The following is a 24,360-nucleotide window of genomic DNA, read 5'->3' on the forward strand; positions in this document are numbered from 1 at the left end:
AAAATACATGTTGCAAAGTTTCTGTAGAAAAAATTATGACATGGATGGATCTCCATAGAGTTACGATTGATCCAATCAAACTCTTTGTAAGATGGAGCCCTGATCAATCATAACGTGAGACAGGGTCCAGGTTTGATTTCTCTGATTTTACTCTTTCTGGTCAATCATATCCTTTTTCATACTGGGGCACCCCTTTAGTTATTACTTATACTTTGTATCAACCCTTTGCATCTACATGCACCCTTTTGAAATATTTTTTTTTCTTATCTGCAGTTATGTGAAGCGAATGCAAAGGTGTATGGGAAACTTGGCAATATCAAATCAGCTAAGAGGTAATAATGGTTGGTTTTATTTTCTTTGGTTTTATTGTTATTATCTTTTTTATTTTCATCATTTTTATTACCGCAATTATCATCGCCATAACCATAACCATCATCATTGGATTTTGCTTTGACTTTAATGATTTCACTGTATTTTTATATTTCCAATTCTTTGGCCGAGTCAGTTTTGTTTCCTTGAAATTCTGTGACTTCTGTGTTCTTCTTGAATTCCCTAATTTTTTTTTCTATCACAGAAAACTATGGACTTTAACCCTTACTTAACTTGGGGGGGGAGGGGTTGTCAAATTGACCCCCCCTGACAAATTTTGTCACTATGCCGCCTTGATGAATTTTTTTGCCAGACTGCTCGCCAACTTTTTTCTTTCAAGTCTTGCGCATCGTTTGAGACCAAATTTGCGACGCTCTGGTACTTGTTTCCAAACACTGCACAATAATGTATGTCGAAATCTGAAAGGGGGTCAAATTGACCCCCACAGTATATCCTGGTCTGAAATAGCCCTGTTATATTAGGGTTAATATACCCCCAGTTTGGATCCTGTATAATAAAGCTTAATGATTGATCATTGATTGCAATGATTATTGTGTATGATCAGTCATAAAAATCAGCCTCGAGATCAATTGCTTAGCTTTATATTACCAGGGGTCCTTTGCAGAAAGAGTTGTGTTTAAACGCAAGTCAAAAATCAATCGCAAGTCCCAAATGCGCACTGTTGATTGGTTGAAAATCAAGTTGGGCATGATTATTAGAGTTGCGATAGATTGCAACTCTTTCTGCAACGGGCCCCAGGCCCCTGGCTATGATTGGTTACTGTTTTGTTTTTGGACAGGTTTGAAGAATTCAAAGATTCATGTCAACAAGACATAGATTTACTGATCTCAAAGCAGTCTAGAGGGGAAACCATCCCCAGGCACCATTATGAACAACGAACACTGCCCTCTGTCAGGTAAGTTTAGAAAGGCCCTGAAACAATGAATCTCTGTAGGGTGATGTATTCATGCAAGTAATCATGATATTTTCATCAAACTTTCATGTGAACCTCTATTTGGTTCTGGGCCAGTAAACGATCATATCAAATCTGTAATGCGTACATGCAGGATAGTTTTGTAGTCCTTCGTAGTCCTAACATTCATTTGAGAAAAATTTTGCACATGTTTGGCATCTTCGTAGTCCATTTTCCTCAAAATTTCTGTATTATTTTTATGAGTAGTCTGAACCAAGGGTGAGTTGGGGGAGGGGGTGGGGGTCAATGGTCAACTTTCAAGTTTATTTCATATCATTTCACAGCAAAACAAGATGATACCCATACAAATGGAGGGATACTACTTTAATCAACCAAACTTCAGACTGTTCCTTTGCTAATGGCTTATTTTTCATGATGCAATATTTTATCGTACAACAGGGTTTGTCCAGATGTTAAAGAAAACGAGGCTGAGATAACCATTGTACAGGGATTGCAACTACATTGCCCTAATGGTAATTTGAGAATCTCATTCTGGTATACCTTTTCCTTTTATAAACTAGTGTTTAATCCAGCAGTTATCTTATGCGGGACTGGAATGTGTTCTTACATATAGGTGCTTAATCAAATACATATGGTCACCAGTCATGTGTGAGTGGACAAGTCCACCTGAACAAGTAGAGAAAAATCCAACAAGCATGACACTGACAATTTCATCAAAATCGGATGTAAAGTAAGAAATGTATCACATTTTATAGTTTCACTTAATTTCACAAATCAGTTATATACACATCTTGGTTAGTATGCAAATCAAGAGACTGATGACATCATCCACTCGCTATTTCTTTTGTATCTTATTATATAAAATATTATATATTCTAATTTTCTCCTCATTTTCAAGTGAAACAACAATTAATTCCTCCCTGAACATGTGAAATTAGCATTGTTTAATACTGTATGGTTCAGCCAACTTAGTTCTTATTGTGAAATCTGTAAAAAATGAAATAATGTGTAATTCAAACAATAAAAAACAAAACAAATAGTGAGTGATGGACATCATCGACTGACTCATTTGCATGACACTGAGTTGTGCATATCACTGTTTGTGAAAAATAGGAGAAACTTTAAAATGCCATAACTTTCTTGTTTTCACGTCTGATTTTGATGAAATTTTCTTGGTCATGCTAATTTGATTTTTACTCTATTTATTCAAATAAACATTTTTCTGTGGTGGACTTGACCTTTAAGCAGCTTTATGGACCACGCTCCAGGTCCCCTTGTATAATTGGTCTCTTGCTAGAATAGGTCTACCCTGCTTTTGTAGTCACAGAAGTAGTTGTAATAGGAGTAACAGCGATGGCAGCAATAGTAGTAGTTGTAATAGTATAAGTAGAAGAAGAATAACTAGAAGTACTAATAGTATTTGAAGTATAGGAGGTAGGAAAAGTAGAATGAAGAGGTAGATTGTGAAGAAGTAGTATTCAAGTGATAGGAGTACATTGAATTTCATTATCTTATTTTTTGAAATAAAATGAGCAGAAGTAGTGTCTGGTGGTCATTCATAGCACTGCTCTATAAATCTTCCTTGCATCATGATATCAGACACATAATAAAATGATAATAGTAATTATTATAATAATAATGAAAATACTAACAATAGTAATGATAATAATAGTAAATAATAACAACAATAATACAAAAAAAATAATAGCAGCTCTAGATCTTGTAAAGCACATATCACATGATATAACGTCCCTGTGGGCTTCCAAAGGACTTTAATATTAACTACTTAGACATAACCTACTGCAATCATAATCATATTTACTTTTTCTCCTTGTTTTTCAGAGAAAGATTCAAAAGACATTGACACCTACATAAAGGCAGAATTCCCATACCCTTCAGTAAGTAACTAATTTTTATTTTCCTCATATTTTTTGACTGGTTTAAAAAAAAAATCTAGCAGTTTCTATTGTTTATAAGTAATTTACCATCAGTGTCTCACTCAATTATTAATATTTAAATTCTGTACATGTAAAAGAGAGAACCTTTTCTTTTTTAAGAAAATGCCAGGGCCCCTCTCATAAAGTTGAAATAGATTCAAATCAAACTCTGATTGAAATTGATCTTAAAATCCCAATTACAAAAAAATATGAACCTCGGTTTGAGTAGTATAAATCTATTGCAATTCTTGTGAGTTGGGACCACGGCAATCCTTTTATTCAAATACATGTATACATTGTTTCTTTCTTCGATGGTTTAGAATGAGAGGACAGGAGGGGGTTGATGTATTTCACAAAGAGATAAGTTTGACTTATGGGGCATTGCAAGAAACTTGCGATCAATTTTAGTCTATTTTTGGTTCCTAAATCAATCATATGTCTTGCAATTAATTGCAAATTTATGATTGATTCCCAGTCTGCTTCTTCAAACAAGGAGTGAAATCTGATATGCTACAACTAACATTGATCTGTCAGTTGTAAACTTGCAACAGAATATTTGCAATTGATCGCAAATATTTTCTTGCAACACCCCCTTCGAGTCATTCTTAAATGTCAATGGGGACATGGTTTCTATTGGGTAACCTCATCGAAGAATACGCATTATAGTGTGTGTCATCTGAGCGTGATCGATGCTGGGATGCGTAGGGTACCGTATGCATCTAGGAAGTAGTCACACCTATAAAATATTGGTAAAACACAACCAGGAAATTAAAAATCTAGTTTGTACTTACTCACATTTTGTTGTCAATTTGTATAGGATGATCCTCCCACCCACAAGACAGGCTGGGCGAAGGGAGCGGTTAATCCTCAATACAACTCAAGCTGCATGGTAGAGATCAACCGCGGCTCTAGGGCTTTCAACTCGGCTGTCAAAAGGAAAGCACTCAAACTGGAAATCATCTACAGCAAGTTAGTATGAGATAAAAATCATACGTGACCAGGGGGGTGTTTCACAAAGATTTAAGTATGACTTAGGTCGCACATAGATACCGACGGGTACATGATATGCAACGTGCAATCTTACTGATCATTACATAGTAGTGCGCGTCCTCTTCGCATGATCTGGCCAATGCGGTTATGCTTATGCCGCACGCAGCGAGGCATATAAGTGCGACTCTAAGTCATACTTACATCTTTGTGAAACACCCCCCTGATACCTCAAACAATTATAAATGTGAGCTTACTAGTTCTATTAAATCAACGTGATATGTTAGTACACCTGACCCCCATTTTCCACTTTCTCTCCCTATGGAACCACTCAAGCTATTATTTTAAGAGAGCATTAAAAAGTGTTGAATGATTTTGAAAAGACAAAAACCTTATAATTCAGGAATGTCCCACTTATACATGTAGGGGCATATACTATACTAATAGGGGTAATAATAGCAGCGCTTTGTATCCTCTGGCCAAAAGCGCTTTATAAATCCAGCTATTATTATTATATATGTTATACTTTCTTACTAGCTGATGTTAGTCTTATGATGTAATATAGCTGTATTTAGATTCTGTACATTCTTTCTTCGCATTCTAATAGAGGCTTATTACGAGGTCACAAGACGTTAGGCACTGCCAGCCTCAAACTTGCTGAATTGGAGAACAAGTGCGAGCTTCATGAATCCATACCGGTATGTATCTTGAGTGATTGGAAAGGGGTTGTGATTGTGGTGATAATTATTGTTGGCGTTTTAGTTCTTTGTGCAGGAACATGTAAACCCCTGTTTACGTTGCATTTTTTCAGAGTACATGTAAAACAGGCCATCAATACATGATATCATGTCTTAAAGTAGGCCAAATATCATTGAGTAATTTATAGCATTTATGAGGCGCCGATTTATCAAGTTGCCTATTCAGTGGCGCACTATATATTACTCCGGCTGTTGCTCCAGCTGCTGAAGGCGCTTAGTGCATTCAAGGAATTAATCCTGCCGGGTACCCATTCACCTCACCTGGGTTGAGTGCAGCACAGTGTGGATGAATTTCTTGCTGAAGGAAAACATGCCACGGCTAGGATTCAAACCCACGACCCTCTCAAAGGTGAGAGTCAGAACCACTAGACCACAACGTGCCCACACACATAGCCTCATGCAGGTCTCTGCAGCGTCTCTGAGACTTTGCAGAGACATCACGGAGACGTCTCGGTGGTCGGGGATGTAATTAGTCTCTCTGATTTCTCTGCAACTGATGGTGATGTACCAGAGACATCGCAGAGACTGGAAAAAGTCTTTAAAAGATTGAGCATGTTTGAATTTGTTGTGAATGAGAGAATCCATAATTGTTAGATGTCTCAGAGAGGTTGCAGTGACATCTCTTCAATTAATCGCCAAATCTAAGCCCTGTTGCATACCATACCATACTATTATGGTATCTTTGCCATCTAATGGTAAATACCATGGTAAGAAAGCTTAACAGTAAATCAAAATCAAGGTTTTAATGGAAGTTACCATTGGATGGTAAAGTTACCTTAATAGTAACTTTTATGCAATGGTCTCTGAAATCACAAACATGTTGCAAGCCTAGCGAAATACCCCTTAAAGTTCACTTAACAAGAGACATGCTTTCCTAAATCTTGGACATGTGTTGGCTGGATCATTAGGAGAAGAATCTTGATTTCAGGCATCATCTTTTCGTTTTCTGCAACTTTCCTCCAGGTCAGCAGAGCAAACCTACACTGACCCCATTAGGAATTATGTATGTTCTTCATGTTTGTGATGACTTTATTTCGATTTTTTTTCGCCCCAAATTCTTCAGTTGATGGATGGAAGGAGAGAAATTGGTGGAAAGATAGAGGTCAAAATCCGCCTTCACCACCCTCTGTCTGGACTAAAGGAAGATTTTGTGAAGGAAAAATGGCTTGTTGTTGACAGTGTTCATAAGAAAACAAAGGTATGTTGCATTTTAAAATCATCTTGTATTCAGACTTGCACTCTGAAAAAATTTTCATCCCTTTAACCCCTTGTAATCCTTGGCCGTACGATCCTTCATCGAAATAATTCATTTTGCTCTTTTCCCTTGCAATTATCCATAATTCTGACTTTGCCCTGCTTTAATGCAAGGCCAGCTACATGTAGTACATACTCATTGTTGGGTGAAAGCTTATTTTGAATTTTGTCAAATCTCCCCAAAATGAATGTCACTATTGTATGCCCTGGAATAGTTTTATTGGATAAAATTCATCAATGTTACCTCAAACTAGAATATTTGTGTTTCGTTTGCTTTTTTAAAACCACTTCTTAAGCTAGGAATGGGCTGAAAATATCAAGATTTAATCTTTGTCTGTAACTCTCTTCCAGCCACTTAATGACTTTGTGCTATGGTTAACACTCAAAGGTCTGTTTTGAAATAAGAAATCAAAAGATTATCAAGAATGTGCACAAGATAAGAAATAATTCCAAATTTGAATATATTTATGGTTAAACAAGTAATTCAAATGCCACTACACTTTAAGGAGATTGGAATGTTCGATTAAAGTTGAGGATGATTATATACCTTTACCAAAGCCTTGGACAAATGCAAGGTTAGGGTTTCGTATGACTAATCATTACTTAGTTTACTAATTTATTTGTGATACTTTATTGAAATATCATAATTTTGTTTTTGGTTAATTCCTATCCCAGGTATCCAGCCCTCCTGCTGCAGCTTCAAAGGTAAATTTTATTCACGGATCATAGGTCAAAGGTCAAATGAAATTTTAACAGTGAAAGTATGAGCGTGTAATCTTCAATACCAAAATATGCTTAAAGATTTTTTGTTTGTTGAAAACTGTAATAGGTAGGATATATATCTAGTAATTAAGGCAAAATTCACATAGAGATTTCATAGTGTTATATTTTCTTCTAAATTTCTGTTTGAGGATTCAGAATCAGCAAATTACTCTCTTGAGCCTATACCCTTAGAAAGACCGGAAATTTACTGTGAAAATGTCTAAGGGTCCTTATTCAGCCCTTGTAGACATTTTCAATATACATGTATATATATATATATATTTATTTATATATGTATGTTAACACTAAAAAGAGCTTTGCATATAACTGTTATTAGAAATTGAGCTAAGCTCCAGTGTACTTCATTAGTTTTTTTTATTTCACATGCAGTTTTGATGAAATTTCGGTTTCATGCTACATGTAGTTGACATATATCGCTTTATGCAAACCAACTTGGAATATGGATTAAGTTTATCATTAACACAAGTCGTGGTCTTTTGCGATTTTTCAATACAGATGTTCGTTGGTTTTGAGATATGTTAGGGCGGTGCTGAGTATTGTGTTGAAGATGACTATTATCATTACAATTTATTTCTCCATCTCTTATGTTTGTTATTATGTGTTCTTATATAGAAAACATCATCATCATCCTCAGCCAGTGGCAGTTCATCTGGGAGTGGGCACAGGTGAGCTTGTTGTCTTTATTTGCTTGTTGGGTGGTGGTTTATTCCCATCTTTTCAAACCAGTCCAAGAATCCTGTCTTTTTCCGCTTATTAGACGTGCTGCCAGATCGTAATGAGTGTGCAATCTTCTACGAACACAAACCAATCTACATTATATGTATCACAGTGTAGTATGTGTTTATGATGGGGCTAGATTAGGTCACGTCAGTAATTTTAGTTCATTTGAAAAGGCAACCAAAGACAGAATAGTCTTTAAAAATGCAATGAATAATTTTCCTGGTATCCATTCCTGGTATCCTATCCCATTTGCCTTACATTTTTGAAAACATTGCTACACAATTTTTTTTTGTGTGTTTGTAGCCGAGTTTTACATTGGTCTGTACAGAATTTAGTTTAGAGCTTTCTTCTTTTGACCAAAAATGAGAATCATGTTTGATAAGGAGAATATTTCCCTGCAATGCGTGTGCTGTGCTTGAGAACTTACATATACAACCGACATAAATGTAATTGTATTCATGTTTTGTGTTTTTACTCCCTGTAATGTCCATGTGTGTGCACACAGAAATAAAGATTCCAAAGTATGTGAAGTCACCTAGCTTAAAAAAAAGTATAGTAGCTGCCAGAAGACAAATAAAAGAAAATCATAGATATGGCCAAAAATGAATACTAGAAACAGAGCTGCCTACAGATGACACTTCTACTAAGTTTTCATCTACTTCATATCAGCTGATTGATAATTGAAATTAGATTAAGATTAAATTTTCTTACGTTGTGGATATGGTGTGTGAGCTTGTTTTAGGGAAAATGAACCGTGTTGTGAGGTTTTCACATTGTTATTGAACACTGTCTGAATGTGTACAAGTCTTTCCTTAAAAATGAAATGTCAGATTTGACATTGATATGAATTTGGTATTGGAGAAGTTATTGTAACTTACAATAATGAAGAGTTCAGTCAAGAATTGTTATGTTAACTTATGCCCTCTGTAGTTGGTTGGTGAATGCATTCCTGATTTGGGGTCATATGTCTGTCCATCCATCTGTGTCCTGTTTTTATTCTCATGATAGTTGAATTACTATGTGACAGATCAACTTCAAACTAGGTCCAAGTATGCATATGTATAGAGGGGTGTTGGGGTCAAAGGTCACATACATTTGAGGCCAAAAGTTTACATACACCCATGGAATGCAGTGAAATTTGGTGGCATGCCAAACATCGTAAAATTTAATATATCTCCAGAAATATACATACTACCATGACGAATTTGGTATCAAATGAAAGAGCGTATTAAGCTCTTTCACATGATTGGGATGCCGTTAGGATTTAAGTATATTTCAGATAGAATTTTCTTTGAACAAAAAAGTAATATTCATGCCAAATGTATTCTATTTTTTTAATATTTTCTAACATTTTATAGAAATATATAAATGTCAAATCTATAATTTATAATACATTTTCTATCATGAGACGTCACCACTGAACAAAAAGTGTAATCTGAAATGTTTATGTTGAGAAATAACTAGCACAAAATTATGAAATGTTTTTGTCAAGTTTTTATTCATAATTTGTTTAAGATATGAAGATTTTTTGGGGAAAATCGCACCTGTTCATGACAGGATATACAATGTAATATTCGAAATTGAATGGAGTAACTCCTCTTTTTTTAGATATTCAGTCGCAAATAAACTTCAGATGTATTTTTTTAATTATAGTTTAGGTTTTAAAGATTCCATACCTATCAGAAGAACAAATAATTTTTTTAGAACATTCATGACATTAATTAATGAACATATAAATGTCATAACAACAGAGTATGAGGGTTTGTGTTTTTAGCATTGGCAACATGGATAATGAAGAACTAACTTGAATTGAATTATGATTAAACTTAAGCTCACTGCAGATGATCTGTGTATGATGTGAATGTGATGAACCTCGGCAATCATTTTATCCTTCTAGTCTCAATTCCTTCTACATGTACTGGATTCACTGTTAAATATATACAAATCGTGTATTTTGTCTTCTCAAAGATATGAAACCATGTTAGAAACAAACATAAATTGAGACACACACAGATTAATAATGTACTATTGTTCATTCAGTGTCCTCGGTTACATAGAAATCTTCTTCAACTATTATCACCATCTTATTGAATTAGCATTATTGAAAAAAATAATAAAATCCTTGTGTGATTGAGCATTTCTCATGCTGGTCCAGCCCTGTGGAATTCACTACCACAGGAGCTTAAGAATTCAAACTCTGCAACATCCTTTAAGGGCAACCTAAAATTGCATTTGTTCAGCAGCAGGTACTAGGTTTGAAGACAGACATTTTTCCTCATTTGTAATTTACACTTTCTTGTACTTACCTATGTTCTCTTTACTCTTATGTTTTGCTCTCTTCTAAGTGCCTTGAGCATTTAATAAAAATGGAAAAGACGCCTTATATTATTGTTATTGCTATTATTACTATTATTATTGTATATATTGTTAGTAAATAAGCTATTGACTTTATCATTTTATTTGTATGTATTCAGTACTCAGAAGTCGATATCTGTTTTTTCCACCTCGGCGTAAATAAAATAAACTTTAGTAAGAAAATAAAACAAAAAATCATGTTTTGAAATAAATTGTTGTATGTGATCTGGGGGAGTGGGAGTGTGTCATTAGAAAGCTGATCTAAGTTGCGCAAAACTTTACCAAGAACCAATGAATGACGCTTTTATATCATGCTATATATTTTTTACAGACAGTAACACAGTAACAGATGAACTTATAAATCAAACCTGAAAGTTAGAGATTTGTGTCACAATTGGCCATCCATAGTTACATAAGCTTAACCGAGTTCAGAATAGGCCCTTTAATAAACAATGCAAATTATTCCCTGTCCATATTCTGTTTTATTGCTTTTAAAGGAAAAGATGGTTAGTTTCACAAAACCAGTGAGTGGTATTCTGATAATCTAACACTGGTCTATTTTTTGTTTAGAATTTTAGACCATACTTCAATGGAATGCTGGATTTTGTACTTTTTCTATAATCATGACAAAGATAATGTATGAAATAATTCATTAAAATGAATTTCTTTTCTGTAAATTTGTATTCTTTCACACCACTATCAAATTTTTGAAAACTTTTTGCTGCACGATTAAAATGACTTTTACTAGGGGAATGAATTGAGTTGATGATTGTCACTCCATAAAAGGATGGTCTAAGGTAACCCAGGGTTAAGTAAGCCATGGCTATTAGATTACCATCCCTTGACTACAACATGTGTGAAGTTTGGTGTAACAGTCTCCTATACCTGAAACCTTACGTTTCTTTTTGAAAAAAATCTCCCATCTCTTGATTTTGAATGATGAAAATAAAAGTGGTTGAAGTATCAGATGATGAAGGGCCCATTCCTATTACTATATTTCCTTTTTCATAGATCTTGCTTTTCTATCTCTATCAGAAATTCTCTGTCTATTTTTTCCTTCAGAACGTCTGCTACTGATAGCATTGAAATACTTAAGTGGGAGATTGGAACGCTCAAGAAAAAGGTCAGTTGAGTTTTTCTTAAAGGACCAACACTGGTAGATTTAAAGACTCCAATCCAATTTTTTAATGAAGAGGGGATAGAGGGAAGTTATTCTGATAATATAATAAGAGATATTGTGTCAGATGCATAAAAGATAAAAAGTAGCAATTTATATATTTCGTATGCATAATGCTTTGCTTGTGCTTAAACCCTTTTCTTGCCTTCAGAAAGCAATAATAATAATAATAATGGGTATTTAGAGGCGCTAAAAACAAAAAGTACCATAGCGCGTACAAAGTAGGAATAACAATTTAGCATTTATAAAGGAATAACAATTTATATAGGAATAACAATTAAGCAATTGCTAGCGGTTTGAACAATAGCGATGTCATGCTGGTGCCAACACAACTCACTGTCACGGAACAAAAGTGGGACTCGAATGCAAAAGTGTGGCAGTGCAAAATACCGCTTCTCTCATGTAACATCTTTCCCTTTGAGACGTGGTGTCAAACTATTCCTTTAACTTGTTTATAATTAATAAATATATTTGGCATTCAGTTTGCACTTACTATGAAGAAAACATGTAGACTAGTGTACACCTTTGGGTTCTCTTTCAGACACATAAACATGATTATAAAATGTGAACATCCTCATCAAACAAACGCTCAAGCTACTCTGACGGAGCTTGAAAGAACCCCAAGCAACTGCTTAAAGATTGTTTAATGAATATCTTTCTATGTACTGCATGTGTAAAGTTTGTGGTCGTCGCCTATCTTCTTTTACTAGAATCGCACAGATACACGTATGCGCAGACATGGGCACTGCTCAGACCCAGACTTAATGGACCTTACCATACTGAAGCATGTACGAAAAGTTACAATCGATTGTGAATATTGATCATATCTCTGTATGTTACACCTCAGATTGCTGACATGCAAGCACACAAGCAGCAGGTCCCTAATGAATTTGCTATGAGCTACAGAACACTTCAAGAGAGATTACAGAAACTACAGATATTCTTGAAGGAAGGAGGGTCACAAGCTAGAAATGGTATGGTATTATTCTTATTTTTTTAAAGGGCTTTTTGTCTCGCCTGCATAGCAGAGTGAGACTATAGGCGCCGCTTTTCCGACGGCGGCGGCATCAACATCAAATCTTAACCTGAGGTTAAGTTTTTGAAATGACATCATAACTTAGAAAGTATATTGACCTAGTTCATGAAACTTGGGCATAAGGTTAATCAAGTATTACTGAACATCCTGTTAGAGTTTCATGTCACATGACCAAGGTCAAAGGTCATTTAGGGTCAATGAACTTAGGCCATGTTGGGGGAATCAACATCAAAATCTTAACCTGAGGTTAAGTTTTTGAAATGTCATCATAACTTAGAAAATATATGGACCTAGTTCATTAAACTTGGACATAAGGTTAATCAAGTATCACCAAACATCCTGCATGAGTTTCATGTCACATGACCAAGGTCAAAGGTCATTTAGGGTCAATGAACTTTGGCCGATTTGGGGGTATCTGTTGAATTACAATCAAAACTTTAAAAGTATGTTGGTCTAGTTCATAAAACTTGGACATAAGAGTAATCAAGTATCACTGAACATCCTGTGCGCATTTTAGGTCACATGACCAGGGTCAAAGGTCAATGAACTTTGGCCATAATGGGGGTATCTGTTGAATTACTATCATAACTTTGCAAGTTTATTGATCTGACTTTTGAAACTTGGACATAAGAGTAATCAAGTATCACTGAATATCCTGTGCAAGTTTCAGGTCACATGATCAAGGTCAAAGGTCATGTGAGATCAATGAACTTTGGCCGCATTGGGGGGTATTTGTTGAATTACCATCCTATCTCTGTAAGTGTATTGGTCTAATTCATAAAACGTGGAAATAAGAGTAACCAAGTATCACTGAACATCTTGTGTGAGTTATAGTAGTTTTCAAAGTCAGCACTGCTGCTATGTTGAATCGCGTGATGCAGGTGAGACAGCTAGAGGCATTCCACTTGTTAACAGGAAGAAATTATCTTTTTAAAAATGGAGTTCATTTTGACATTGAAATCTCAACCTAAGTTAAGTTTTTGAAATGTCATCATTGCTTAGAAAGTATATATGCACCTGTTTCGTGAAACTTGGACACAAGCATAATCATGTAATCACTCCTCATCATGCATTAGTTTCAGATCCCATGATCAAGGTCAACATTTGTTTTCAATGGCCTTTGACCATGTTTGGGATGTTAACATTGAAAATTTTTAACCAAGATTAAGTTTTTGAAATGTCAGCATAACCTACTTTAAAAGTATAAGGGTCTTTTTAATGAAACTTGAACATCCCTTGCTAATTGAAAGGATTGTTCTTGTTCACAATGTTGTTCAGATCTCAGATGTGTGTCACAGCATATTTTTAAGTCTGACTGAACCAGAAATATGCATTAAAATTTACACTGTAAATGCAATAACTCATCACCTTGCTGTGATCTTTCTTTTTACCTTTCACAAGGTTACATGCCTTGTCACCCAACCTTCTTAGGTCAGGCCAAAGAAGCTGTCCAATCAGCTTTCTTGACTTTCACACTATGAATATATGATTTTTATTTTATTATTTATTTCAATATATTTAACCAGGGTAGCCCACTCAGCAATAAACTGGTCTCTCGTGGGGCCCTGGAATACATGATAAAAACAAGTATAAAAACATTTAAATACATGTAAAATATACACAGAAATATTCTAAATAACATGACTCATATCATAACAGAAAACAGAGTAGCAGACATGCGGCATCGTTAAAAGCATGATACTAATTAACAAAATTACATACGAAGCAGTACATATAAATACAATAAAGTAGATAGACATAAAAAGTTGATTTCAAATTTAAGAGGCAAAAATAAAACTCAGAATTTAAAAAGATGCACTTTAAGTTTCTGTTTAAAGATTGATAAAGATTTTGACTGTTTCAAATTAAATGGCAAGTTGTTCCAAAGTAAAATAAAGAGTGTTTAAAAATTTTGGTATGAGTTTTTGGGGTGACCAAATTATCTTTTGCTGCATATCTAGTATTAAAACAATGAGAATCACTTGCAAAAGTAAACACATTACAATAATATTCCAATGACAGACCGTTGATACATCTATACATAAAAATACACTTAAAATAGGTAACGTGGTCATTGAAGGGGAGCCATTGGAGTTCACGAAACATTTCTTTGGAGGGGGTATAAAGATGCTCTGTGAACTTTGAATTTTGTTTTACAGCATATTTAACAAGGTTACAAGCCCTGTCACCAAGCTTGCTAGCCCAGGCCAAGGAAGCTCTCCAAGCAGGCCAGAAGGAGAAGGCTTCCATGTTCATGACCAGGAGGAAACTTGTTGATGCAGAAGTAAGTTTCTTTAACACAAATGTAGCTCCTTGTTAGCTTTGCTCCTCGACACCCCTTCTCCTCCTTGCTCCTCTTTAATATGCCTCATCCTCCTCTTCCTCATTTCCCTCTCTCTCCCTCTCCTACCCATCTTCCTTTCGCTCTTTGCCCCCTCCTCCTAGCCCATGCAAAAGAAGTTCTTCATGACCTGGGCCCGTACAACAAAGATTAACGATCAATCGCTTACTGAACTGACCAATCAGTGTCAATGTCATGCGCATTTGGTTTAAATTACTGACCAGGGACCAATCAGTGTTGTTCTTTCATATTTGCAATTAATCTCAAACATTTGTGTTACGGAGCCCAGGAGAAAATTTCATTCATGCAGAAGTAAGTTTTAGAGAGAAGAATTTGTAATATCAATTTGTACCCTGGCCCCTCCTCTGCTTTCTTTATCCATCTCACCCCTCTCCTCCCCTTGCTCCTTTTCCTCCTCATCTCCCTCTATTACTCCTCCCCTGCTCTTCCTCTCTTACCCATCTTTCTTTTGCTCTCTGCCCCCTCCTCCTAGCCCATGCAAAAGAAATTCTTTGTGACCAAGAGAAAATTTTATTCATGCAAAAGTAAGTTTCAGAGAGAAGAATTTGTAATGTAAACTTGTAACCTGGCTCCTCCACTACTTTCTTTATCCACCTCACCCCTCTCCCCCTGTTACTTTTCCTCTCCATCTCTTCTACTGAATCCCCTTTCGCACTCCCCCCCCCTCCTAGCCCATTCCAAAGAAGTTCTCCATGTAGTTCATGGCCAAGGGGAAATTTTATTCATTTTACATTTTACATAGAAGAATTTGTAATATAATTTTGTACCCTGGCCCCTCCCCTACATGGTTCTTCACCCCCCCCTTCCCCCTACTCCTCCTCTTAGCCCATTCCAAAGAAGATATCCATGTAGTTCATGACCAAGAGAACATTTGTTCATGCAGAAGTAAGTTTTACACAGAAGAATTTGTGATATAAATTTGAGCCCTGCCCCCTAACAACCTGCAATACTGCCATATTATGAAGAATGTGTTTGATGAATTTACATCAGAGGGTGTTCATTGCACCACACACCTCGTTACTGGTCTACGATCCAATGTTCAAAGAAATCTAATTTTCCACCTTTTTGCAGATTTCTCCTTTTTTGAGGTTCAGAATAGTTATAAGACTTCTGATATTAATATTTTAAGCAATTTTAAGCCTTTGTCTCAGAGTATAAAAATGGATTTTAAATGACAGATGATCATGGATTTAACTGAAGTTTAAATGGAGCTGGGCCTTGGATAAATTTCACTCATTTGTTGGCCATCAATAATGTCATTTGAATCATGTTTGTAAATTCACTTTATTTTTTAGCATTGGAAGGCAATCTGCATTGAGCGTCCAACACTAGCACCAAACTTGATATTAACTATTGTCATCAGAAATACTAACAAATTTCTTTCAACTCGCTTTCTTCATTTTTTCTTCCAGATTGCATCGTTATCAAGGAGATAGGAGCTTTCAATGTCAACCCAAGTGCCATGCTTAGATGAAAAATATGTAGAAGATTGACATGGATACCTGTGAAACTCAGAGAGAGAGACCAGGAACCTGTGTGATAAATAGTTACAATCAATTAACTTTAACCATTATTGTGATTCCCATGGATTCCTTGATTGTGATTTGCTGTTGAGCCTCGTTACCATGGTATTTGCCATGATGGCAAATTAACATATTTGTAAGTTTTTATGTAGCTGACCCCAGGACTCCAAAACACAAAGGCCCGAATTCACAAAGGTGGTTTTGAAAACCCACAGTTGAAACCGTGGTTTCTGTAGATTTCCTGTATACATCAAACATAATTTAGCGCGTATCAGGCGTGTGTATAAAATTGCTGATGCACACTTTTGTCACAGTGTGCCAAATTAATGCCTGTTACCATGGTTAGATACGCTATTTTATAAAATAGATGTAATTAATACAGGAAATCTGCATAAACTATGGACTCAACCGTGGGTTTTCAAAATTACCTTTGTAATTTCGGGCCAAAGATTTTCAATGGATTGCAAATGGTATATGAAAGAACAGTTTTGATTGGTTCCTTGTCAGTGCTCTGAAAGGATGCTCATGCAAGACTGATCGTGATTGGTCAATGCCACATAGCAAGTGATAGACCAGTTCGTAGTTACTTCATGGACAATTTTGGTCAAATGACCTTTCATTTCTTTCATTGAGATAGGCAGATTTGAAAGCAAGATATTACGTAAGCATGCCTTACATAGCAGGATGAAGAAATTGAATAGACCAGGTGACTAGAATAGCACACCAATGAACACTTTATGAAGGTATTTGTTGCATTCCTACTTTGAATGCATATCATAGCATGTTGCACAATGTACTTGGCAAACTGTGAAATACCAGTCGTTCGTGCAGGCATTGTTCTTGTTTTTGGATGTAAATGAAAAACACAAGTCAAAAGAATATATGAATAATCAAGACATCAAAGTTGGTGCTTATCTCATTAGATTTTAAACCAACATGTCATTTTAGTACAAATGACCTTCCTCTGATCATGCGTAGAATCTTTTGATCATGCGCAGAAAGGAACTACGAACTGGCTTATTACAAGCCTTTGCATTGAAGAGCCCAGACAGTGTTGATCAACAATTATCTGTTGTATGAGATGATTTTTACTTGTATTTTTGTAAGAAATCTAGCTAGGTAGCAATGCTCAATGTTGAACAATGTATATTCAGGTGTAAAGCATTGATATTCCTGTTATCCAGGTAATACAGTTCAGATAATATATTTATTAGCCAGATCATTGTTTTATAAGCAATAAAGTAAATCTTAAAAATAAACTTTATGCACCTCGTAAGTTAAATATGACACATATGTATGTCCCATTTTAAAAATACAACATTTTACTTGTGTATTATTTTGTACTACATGTATGTCAAAATGTATGTTATTATATTATTTGTTACTACCATCAATCATGAATTCAATATGGTTGCCAAAGATTGAAGATGTGTATTTATGTCATGTAAGAGAGTTTATTTATTGTACCTACTTGTCTGGCTTAATGAGATAACTATATCACATGTTCATTACTATAATGTTATTCGCTCGAAGAGTTTATATAAATTGAAAAATATTTTATGAAATTAAGAATAATCTATGAAATCAGATATAAAATTTATGTAGATTCAAAATGTATAATCAGAATATAGTTGTATGTACCTCGGCATTTAATTGAATTTAATTGATTTCATTGTCCAATAAATGATACGTTTCTCACTGGTCACAGGAAATAATATATCAGGGGCCAATTTCAGAAAGGACTTATAATCATGGAGCACCAATTGTTTTCTTTTTTTATATGACAGATTGCATTTGGTTTTGTAAGAAATTCATATATTTTTGCTCTGATTTTTATTTAATTTTTTGGAACGTTTTTTTTTATAGAATACAAGGAACCATATGAATTGGAATTTTTCTTGAATTTCAAAGAAATTCATGTAAAATCTTATTCCAAATATGGATGCATCCCTCCCCATTCATATTAAGTATTTTTGGTTGGAAAAAAAAGTTGTGATTGAACAGAAAAAAAAGGTAATTAACATCTGCATAAATTATATCTGATGGTTGGGAGAATACCCATTAGACACTTTTGGCATGCCATAACCCAGTTATGCATAACTTTACCTACTGGTTTATGATCACCCCCCCCACGTTTTTTAAGAGAAGTATGACTCTCTTGCCGAATTTAAATGCACTTTAATTGGTGGTATTGTAATAGTGCTATATATTAACCATTTTTATTTGAAGTAAAAATTGTCAGTATTGAGATACTCAGCATTATCCCCCACAATACATGGGTAGTGGTGTAGTAAGAATGCTTTCATCTGTACGATATAATAAGACCTATATCGATGAGTCACTGTCATGGTATTTCCGGGCTGAAAATATTTATATCTAAATAAATAGAGTAAAATTTACAGAGCAAAATGTTGAAAATTTAATAAAAAATTGGAGAGCAAATAACAAAGTTATTGAATTTTAGAATTTATCAGTATTTTGTTATATGCACATCATGAATATTCATTAGGTGGGCTGATGACCTCACATCCCCACTTTCCTTTTTCTTATGTTACTACATGAAATTATAACTGTTTCATTCTGTCATGCATGTGTTAATGATGTATCTCCATTATGATGAAATAAGTCGCGGCAATGAATAACTAATTCACTTAATCAATTGTCAATCCAATTGTTTTAGTTCTTGGTAGGAAATTTTTGAATAAACCTAATACCATATAATAAAATACAAAAGGACAAGTGGGGATATTACATCATCAGCCCGCTTAATGAATATTCATAAAGACATGCCTAGAACTGTTTCACCAGAATAATATATCCAGCCTGGATCCCTTTAAACCTTGGTTAGCTTAGACCACAATTTTATGGAGTGTCGGTTGTCATTCAACATTTTAAAAAAAAAATCTTATCCTGCTGCAAATTTTTTCAGACAATTAATTTAGTCTTAAAATGGGAAGAATAGACAAATATATTTTGGTGAATTGATATATTATGATTGCCACAAATATAGAAGAAATATGATGAAGTCCAGCATACCATAGGAGTGTGGTTTGAAAATTCTAGCTTAGACTAGGGTTAAACCAAGTATTAGTTCTCAGAACACCACCCAAAGTATTTCCGAATTAATGAATTAATATGCTCATTTCATCTTGACCAAATTCATTCGTCGTTAGATGCTCTTTTATCGCTTAATTGCAAAGCTCGATTATTATACATAGAAATTTTCCTACAAATTCCAGTATATTTGTATTTAGCCTATGATTTCCATGACGTCTTTAATTTCTATGAATTTGTTTTATGTTTTGTCTTTCCCAATTTGTCGTGAACGTTTGATTTGATGTCTATTTGTCAGCTTTCTTATTAATTTCTAATCTCACACGATTTCTGTGTTTTGATTAAAATTTTCGCAATATCAAAGCTTTCCCATCTTTCTTATCTTTTATAGATTATAGAATATTATTGTTCTTTAAATAACTACAAATATAAGTAAGATCCTGAATAAAAGATCGTAAAACAGGAAACTCTTTGGTGTCTTTCTCTTTTATCAAAGTAAACCATTCTTTATTTTACAGAATATTCAGAAAAGGTTGACTATGATAATAATATAATAATAACGGTATATTTACCCAGGGTAGCCACTTTAGTTCCGAAAACTGTTCTCCCTGTGGGCCCTGCTGTTATTATTACCCCAGCTTTAGCACGGCTACGTTGATCGGGCGCTCGAGCATTCGAGGAATTTCTTCCTACCGCACAATTTTCAAATTTCTTGCCGAAGGAAACTACGCCATGGCTGGGATCCAAACCCACGACCCTCTGTTTCAAAGTCTAGAGACTAATCCACTGGGCCACAACGCTCCACTATGTGATTATCTAAGTCATTGGCAGAGATTTCTTTTGTATTTGAATTGAAGAATAATGAAATCCTTGAAACTAGTTATATTGTATAAAATAGCAATAGTATAAAGAAGCATGTAACTGAAAGTAATGGAAAAAATAAGAGGAAAGTTATGAGTTGTATAGTGAGTCATTCCATTCCGGAAATGGAAAATATCGTAAAACTCTAATCTTATCCATTTGTTTTTCTCAAACAAAAACAAGGCATTATTTTGACCTGTTAGTAAGATTTACTCCAACACTTGGTGTAAGTTTATCTTGGTAGGGGAGTGACTGCCCTATTTATATATATCAAGTATTGAAAGGGGGGGATAGAAAAAAGGGAAGAAAGAAGGAGAGATTTCTGGGTCATGTAACTCTATATAATATGGGGGCGTTGTGGTCTAATGAAAACGACTTTCGTTTTTCAAGTTCGAATCCCACCCATGGCATGTTTTCCTTCAGCAAGAAATTTACCCATATTGTGCTGCACTCAACCCAGGTGAGGTGAATGGGTACCCGGCAGGATCAATACCTTAAAATGCTCTGAATGCTGGAAGGCAGCTCGAGCTAAATCTGGGGTAATAATGCTAATAACAATGCGCCGCGGAATAGATTGTTTCTAGTTCGATGGCGCATTATTAAATGCCCATTATTGTTATCATAATACGCCTGTTCTCCAATTAAAAAAAAAACATGACCGTCTTGCACCCTCCCTTTGCTTATCAAATAACTCTGGTGCCGGCCCTTCGATATAGGCCTACATTGATTATTTCTAATGTACACTGTAAAAAACGCTGTTTAAAATGTCATGCAAAGCTTGTTTACTATCTAAACTTTACAGTAGTTTGACCATGCTTATTCTATTGATAATTAAGTATTGAGTATTTTATATGCCTTGATTAAACTGTTTAAATATCTACTGTAAAATTCAAGACATGTAGTACACCAGCGTTAATTCCGTGTATGACAACTTGTAGGTCTGATAAGTTATCAAAGACAACCGTTTGAAGAAAAATGCATTAATTTTGATATTTAATTTATGATATAGCACAATGCGTTATTGCTTAATCTGTGCTTTGTACTGGTCATCTGTTTTCGAGACGACTGTTCACTGCCGAGTAATCCTTTTTGTTCTTAAGGAGAAAAAAAATTCTTTATCAACCTTTCTCTAGAAAAAAATTATTATCTCAGAAGAGACCAGATTATATTAAACTTGGAACGAATTACATTGCTTTTTGATTCTTTTAGATTAATATTTTGAAATCTTATTTAAATACATCGATCCTCTTTCGCCCCACCCCCTTTGCAATCCTCATAATTCGGCACATTTGGATCAAATACATGTATTACAAGGAGACTAGTAGACTAATTCCGCAAAAAATAAATGTCATAAATATAATTCTTGTAAAAAAAATATGCATATCAATGTTTGGTTATTTCTGAAATCCTCATGGGTTGTTGACATGGTTGGTGAGAAAAGAATCAATACAGTACTTACCAAAAGACAACACAGCTGCTGTTTTCTCCAGTAAGGGCAGGGCCGTGGAAAGGTCGTGAGAAAACACACTTTTGTGTGTTTATTTTCTTGATATACATGTATATAATTATCTACACCCACAAGTTTTTATTGGTCATCAGATCATAAACTTAATTATTAAAAAGAAAATAACTTTACTATAGACAAGGAGCTAAATAAATATGGTATATACATTTAGAACGAAATTTAACCCTTTTTATGCATTGTATACTAAAGTACCTATGTTAACGAAATGTGAATGGCGCCAGCACAAATATCATTGTACCACATGTAAAGCCCCATATTATTTGGGGGCTATATTTAGACTTAATAATCGCATTTAATTGTTTTATGATGGTATGTAGGCTGTTAAAAATGAAAACATGATATGAATGAATTGAATTAAAATAATCAGGGGGCGGCGCCAGGCTATTTTGATACTGGGCAGGAGGGCCTCAAGGACGTCATTAACTAAATTGAATAATTTTGGAAGACTGCAAAGATACATGATCCATCTAGTTCTTATTTTCTTAATTTTTATTACCATTTTTCCCCTTCTTTACTGCTGCTCCCACAACTTGAAAAATCAGAGGGCATTCGCTCCTGCTCCCCCAATGGTTGATGGTTCCGACCCTGGGGGCCGTTTCATAAAGCTGTTCGTAAGTTAAAGAGCGACTTGAAAAACGACTGGCTATCCTTTCTTACGAGGTAAACCATCGCCAATTAACGTTTGGTGTATACCATTTAGGGCAAGAAAGGATCACCAATCGTTCTTAAAGTCGCTCTCAGCTTACGAACATCTTTATTGAACTGCCCCATGTACTATAGGGTGTGTCAGGAATGGAGGTGGCTCCAGTGGGTATCTAGGCCAATGGCCCCCTTCTTACAAAGAGTTACGATTGATCAGATCAATCTCAAGTATATGGGATCTACCAATGTCATAATTTTTCTTTAGGGAAATTTGCTCAATATCCTTGGAAAACCAAGAGGAGCATACTGCATTGTCAAAAAGACGGTAAATATATGCATTTACGTCTAGAAAGTATCTTGAACAAACTCCAATTCTGTATTCTCTTCATTGGCTCCCCATACATCACCGTATCTCTTTCAGAGTTCTCATTCTCACCTTTACAATACTCAATGGCCAATCCCCAAAATATCTCACAGATCTCATTTCTTTACGTTCTAATACATACCTCCTCTAGACCTCTTCGTTCATCGTCTACAATGCAGTTAACTCCTGGACTGGCGTTTGAAATCACAATTCTTTCTGCAACAGTCCCCTGTAGTCGGGTTTTATTAGTATAAATGTATCATGATAAAGCATGACAACCAATATTGGCGAGTTTTAATCCAAATCTGAATGATGAAATTATAACAAAAGGGAAATAACATTGTTCCATGTTTTAAACCCTTCTTCCCTTGGTTTTGTTTAGTAAAATACATCCCCCCAAAAAATAAATAAATAAAAATAGAGAGAGAACACCGCACTGCTGTCGCCCTCTGTCCCCTGTAATGCTGCCCAACTTGAGTATAAGTAGCATTGGAATTTTTTTGGAATAAGTTTTATACAAAATTTGAAAAACGGGACATTATAGATTTTGTTCCATCTCAGTCCCATCTCCAAACTTTGACAAAATTGCCCCCCGCGCCTATTTTTTTTTCATTGAATGTTTTAGAGTAAGAGAAATTATCTGAAATACCGTTTTTATTGTCCAGCTGGGATTTCAGTAATTAACTGATAATCATTTTTAGGTCTACCTACGTTTTCCGTAAAGGTTTGTCACACGTAATCATTCTTGATATTATTGTTATACCAAATATCTCTCTTTCTCTCTCATAACACACTTGTATCTTAGTATTCACATTCCGTATGTTACTTTGCTGCCCAGGTAATTATATGAAAAAATGGATAGAATGACAAATGTTTAATAGAAAATGGTATTCGATTTAATAAATTCATTCGTGTAACAAAAACCAGCAATATACATAATAGAAACATACAAAACATTATAGAAGATTACATTTAATTACATATGAAATAGACAAACATGATAAGAAAGTACAACTTTTTTTTTTTCAGATTCATTTAAAAGAGTTAATACGCCCGTTAATCATGTCTCGGAATATTTTGCCAAATTCGATTCATTATCAAATATCCTTCATTTTAATCAAACGATGATATTCCAGTTTACGTTTAAAAATTTAGTTTCCTTAAGATTGTTTTGACAATGTTGCATCAATTTGGGAATTATAGGACATTAACCAGGCAACTTACAAATATAAATTATAATAATCAATTAATCATAACCATGATTTTGTTGACATACGAAGAAGACAGGTGTTTGACCAGAGCCTACTGACTGATCTGGGGTCCGTTGCAGAAAGAGATGCGTTTAAACGCAAGTCAAAAAATCAATCGCAAATCCCAAATGTGAGCTGTTGATTGGTTGAAATACAAGTTGCGCATGATTTTTAGAATTGCGATTGATTGCAACTCTTTCTGCAACGGGCCCAGTTCTGATATCCGTATAGGTCAGTGCTCGGCCGGGTGGTCGGGTCCCGTCTTCACAAAGAATTGCGAGTTATCAATACCTTCTATGGAAAGCCAAATGGGCCTTATTTCCTTTTCCCCGTCAGAAAATGCACTTGGAAACAATGAAATAAAAAATATTGATTACTTGTTACTTTTATATATGCACGGTTATCTGTATAATTATATCTTTTGAAATGTGTAACTGAACGGTAATGATTGGTAATGGTGCTATGCATG

General features: G+C 34.9%; 1 protein-coding gene across 2 annotated transcripts in view; it reads left to right on the forward strand.

Moving 5' to 3' along the window:
- Positions 1 to 16,535, forward strand: part of LOC121430872 (coiled-coil and C2 domain-containing protein 1-like) — a 31,466-nt gene extending 14,931 nt beyond the window's left edge. Inside the window, exons 12-24 of one of the 2 annotated variants that reach the window (XM_041628296.1) lie at positions 274 to 332; positions 1,169 to 1,285; positions 1,742 to 1,815; positions 3,146 to 3,201; positions 4,058 to 4,209; positions 4,835 to 4,925; positions 6,049 to 6,183; positions 6,915 to 6,944; positions 7,635 to 7,687; positions 11,160 to 11,220; positions 12,122 to 12,248; positions 14,470 to 14,594; positions 16,085 to 16,535. In XM_041628296.1, coding sequence (XP_041484230.1) covers positions 274 to 332; positions 1,169 to 1,285; positions 1,742 to 1,815; positions 3,146 to 3,201; positions 4,058 to 4,209; positions 4,835 to 4,925; positions 6,049 to 6,183; positions 6,915 to 6,944; positions 7,635 to 7,687; positions 11,160 to 11,220; positions 12,122 to 12,248; positions 14,470 to 14,594; positions 16,085 to 16,108 — 1,104 coding nt within the window. In that variant the 3' untranslated portion in view covers positions 16,109 to 16,535. Of the gene's footprint in view, positions 1 to 273; positions 333 to 1,168; positions 1,286 to 1,741; positions 1,816 to 3,145; positions 3,202 to 4,057; positions 4,210 to 4,834; positions 4,926 to 6,048; positions 6,184 to 6,914; positions 6,945 to 7,634; positions 7,688 to 8,247; positions 8,284 to 11,159; positions 11,221 to 12,121; positions 12,249 to 14,469; positions 14,595 to 16,084 lie in introns of those variants that run through there. The other variant, XM_041628297.1, reaches the window with a different exon arrangement.
- The last annotated feature ends 7,825 nt before the right edge of the window (positions 16,536 to 24,360 follow it).

This window comes from Lytechinus variegatus, chromosome 17 (genome assembly GCF_018143015.1).
Source record: "Lytechinus variegatus isolate NC3 chromosome 17, Lvar_3.0, whole genome shotgun sequence".
Classification (NCBI taxonomy): domain Eukaryota; kingdom Metazoa; phylum Echinodermata; class Echinoidea; order Temnopleuroida; family Toxopneustidae; genus Lytechinus; species Lytechinus variegatus.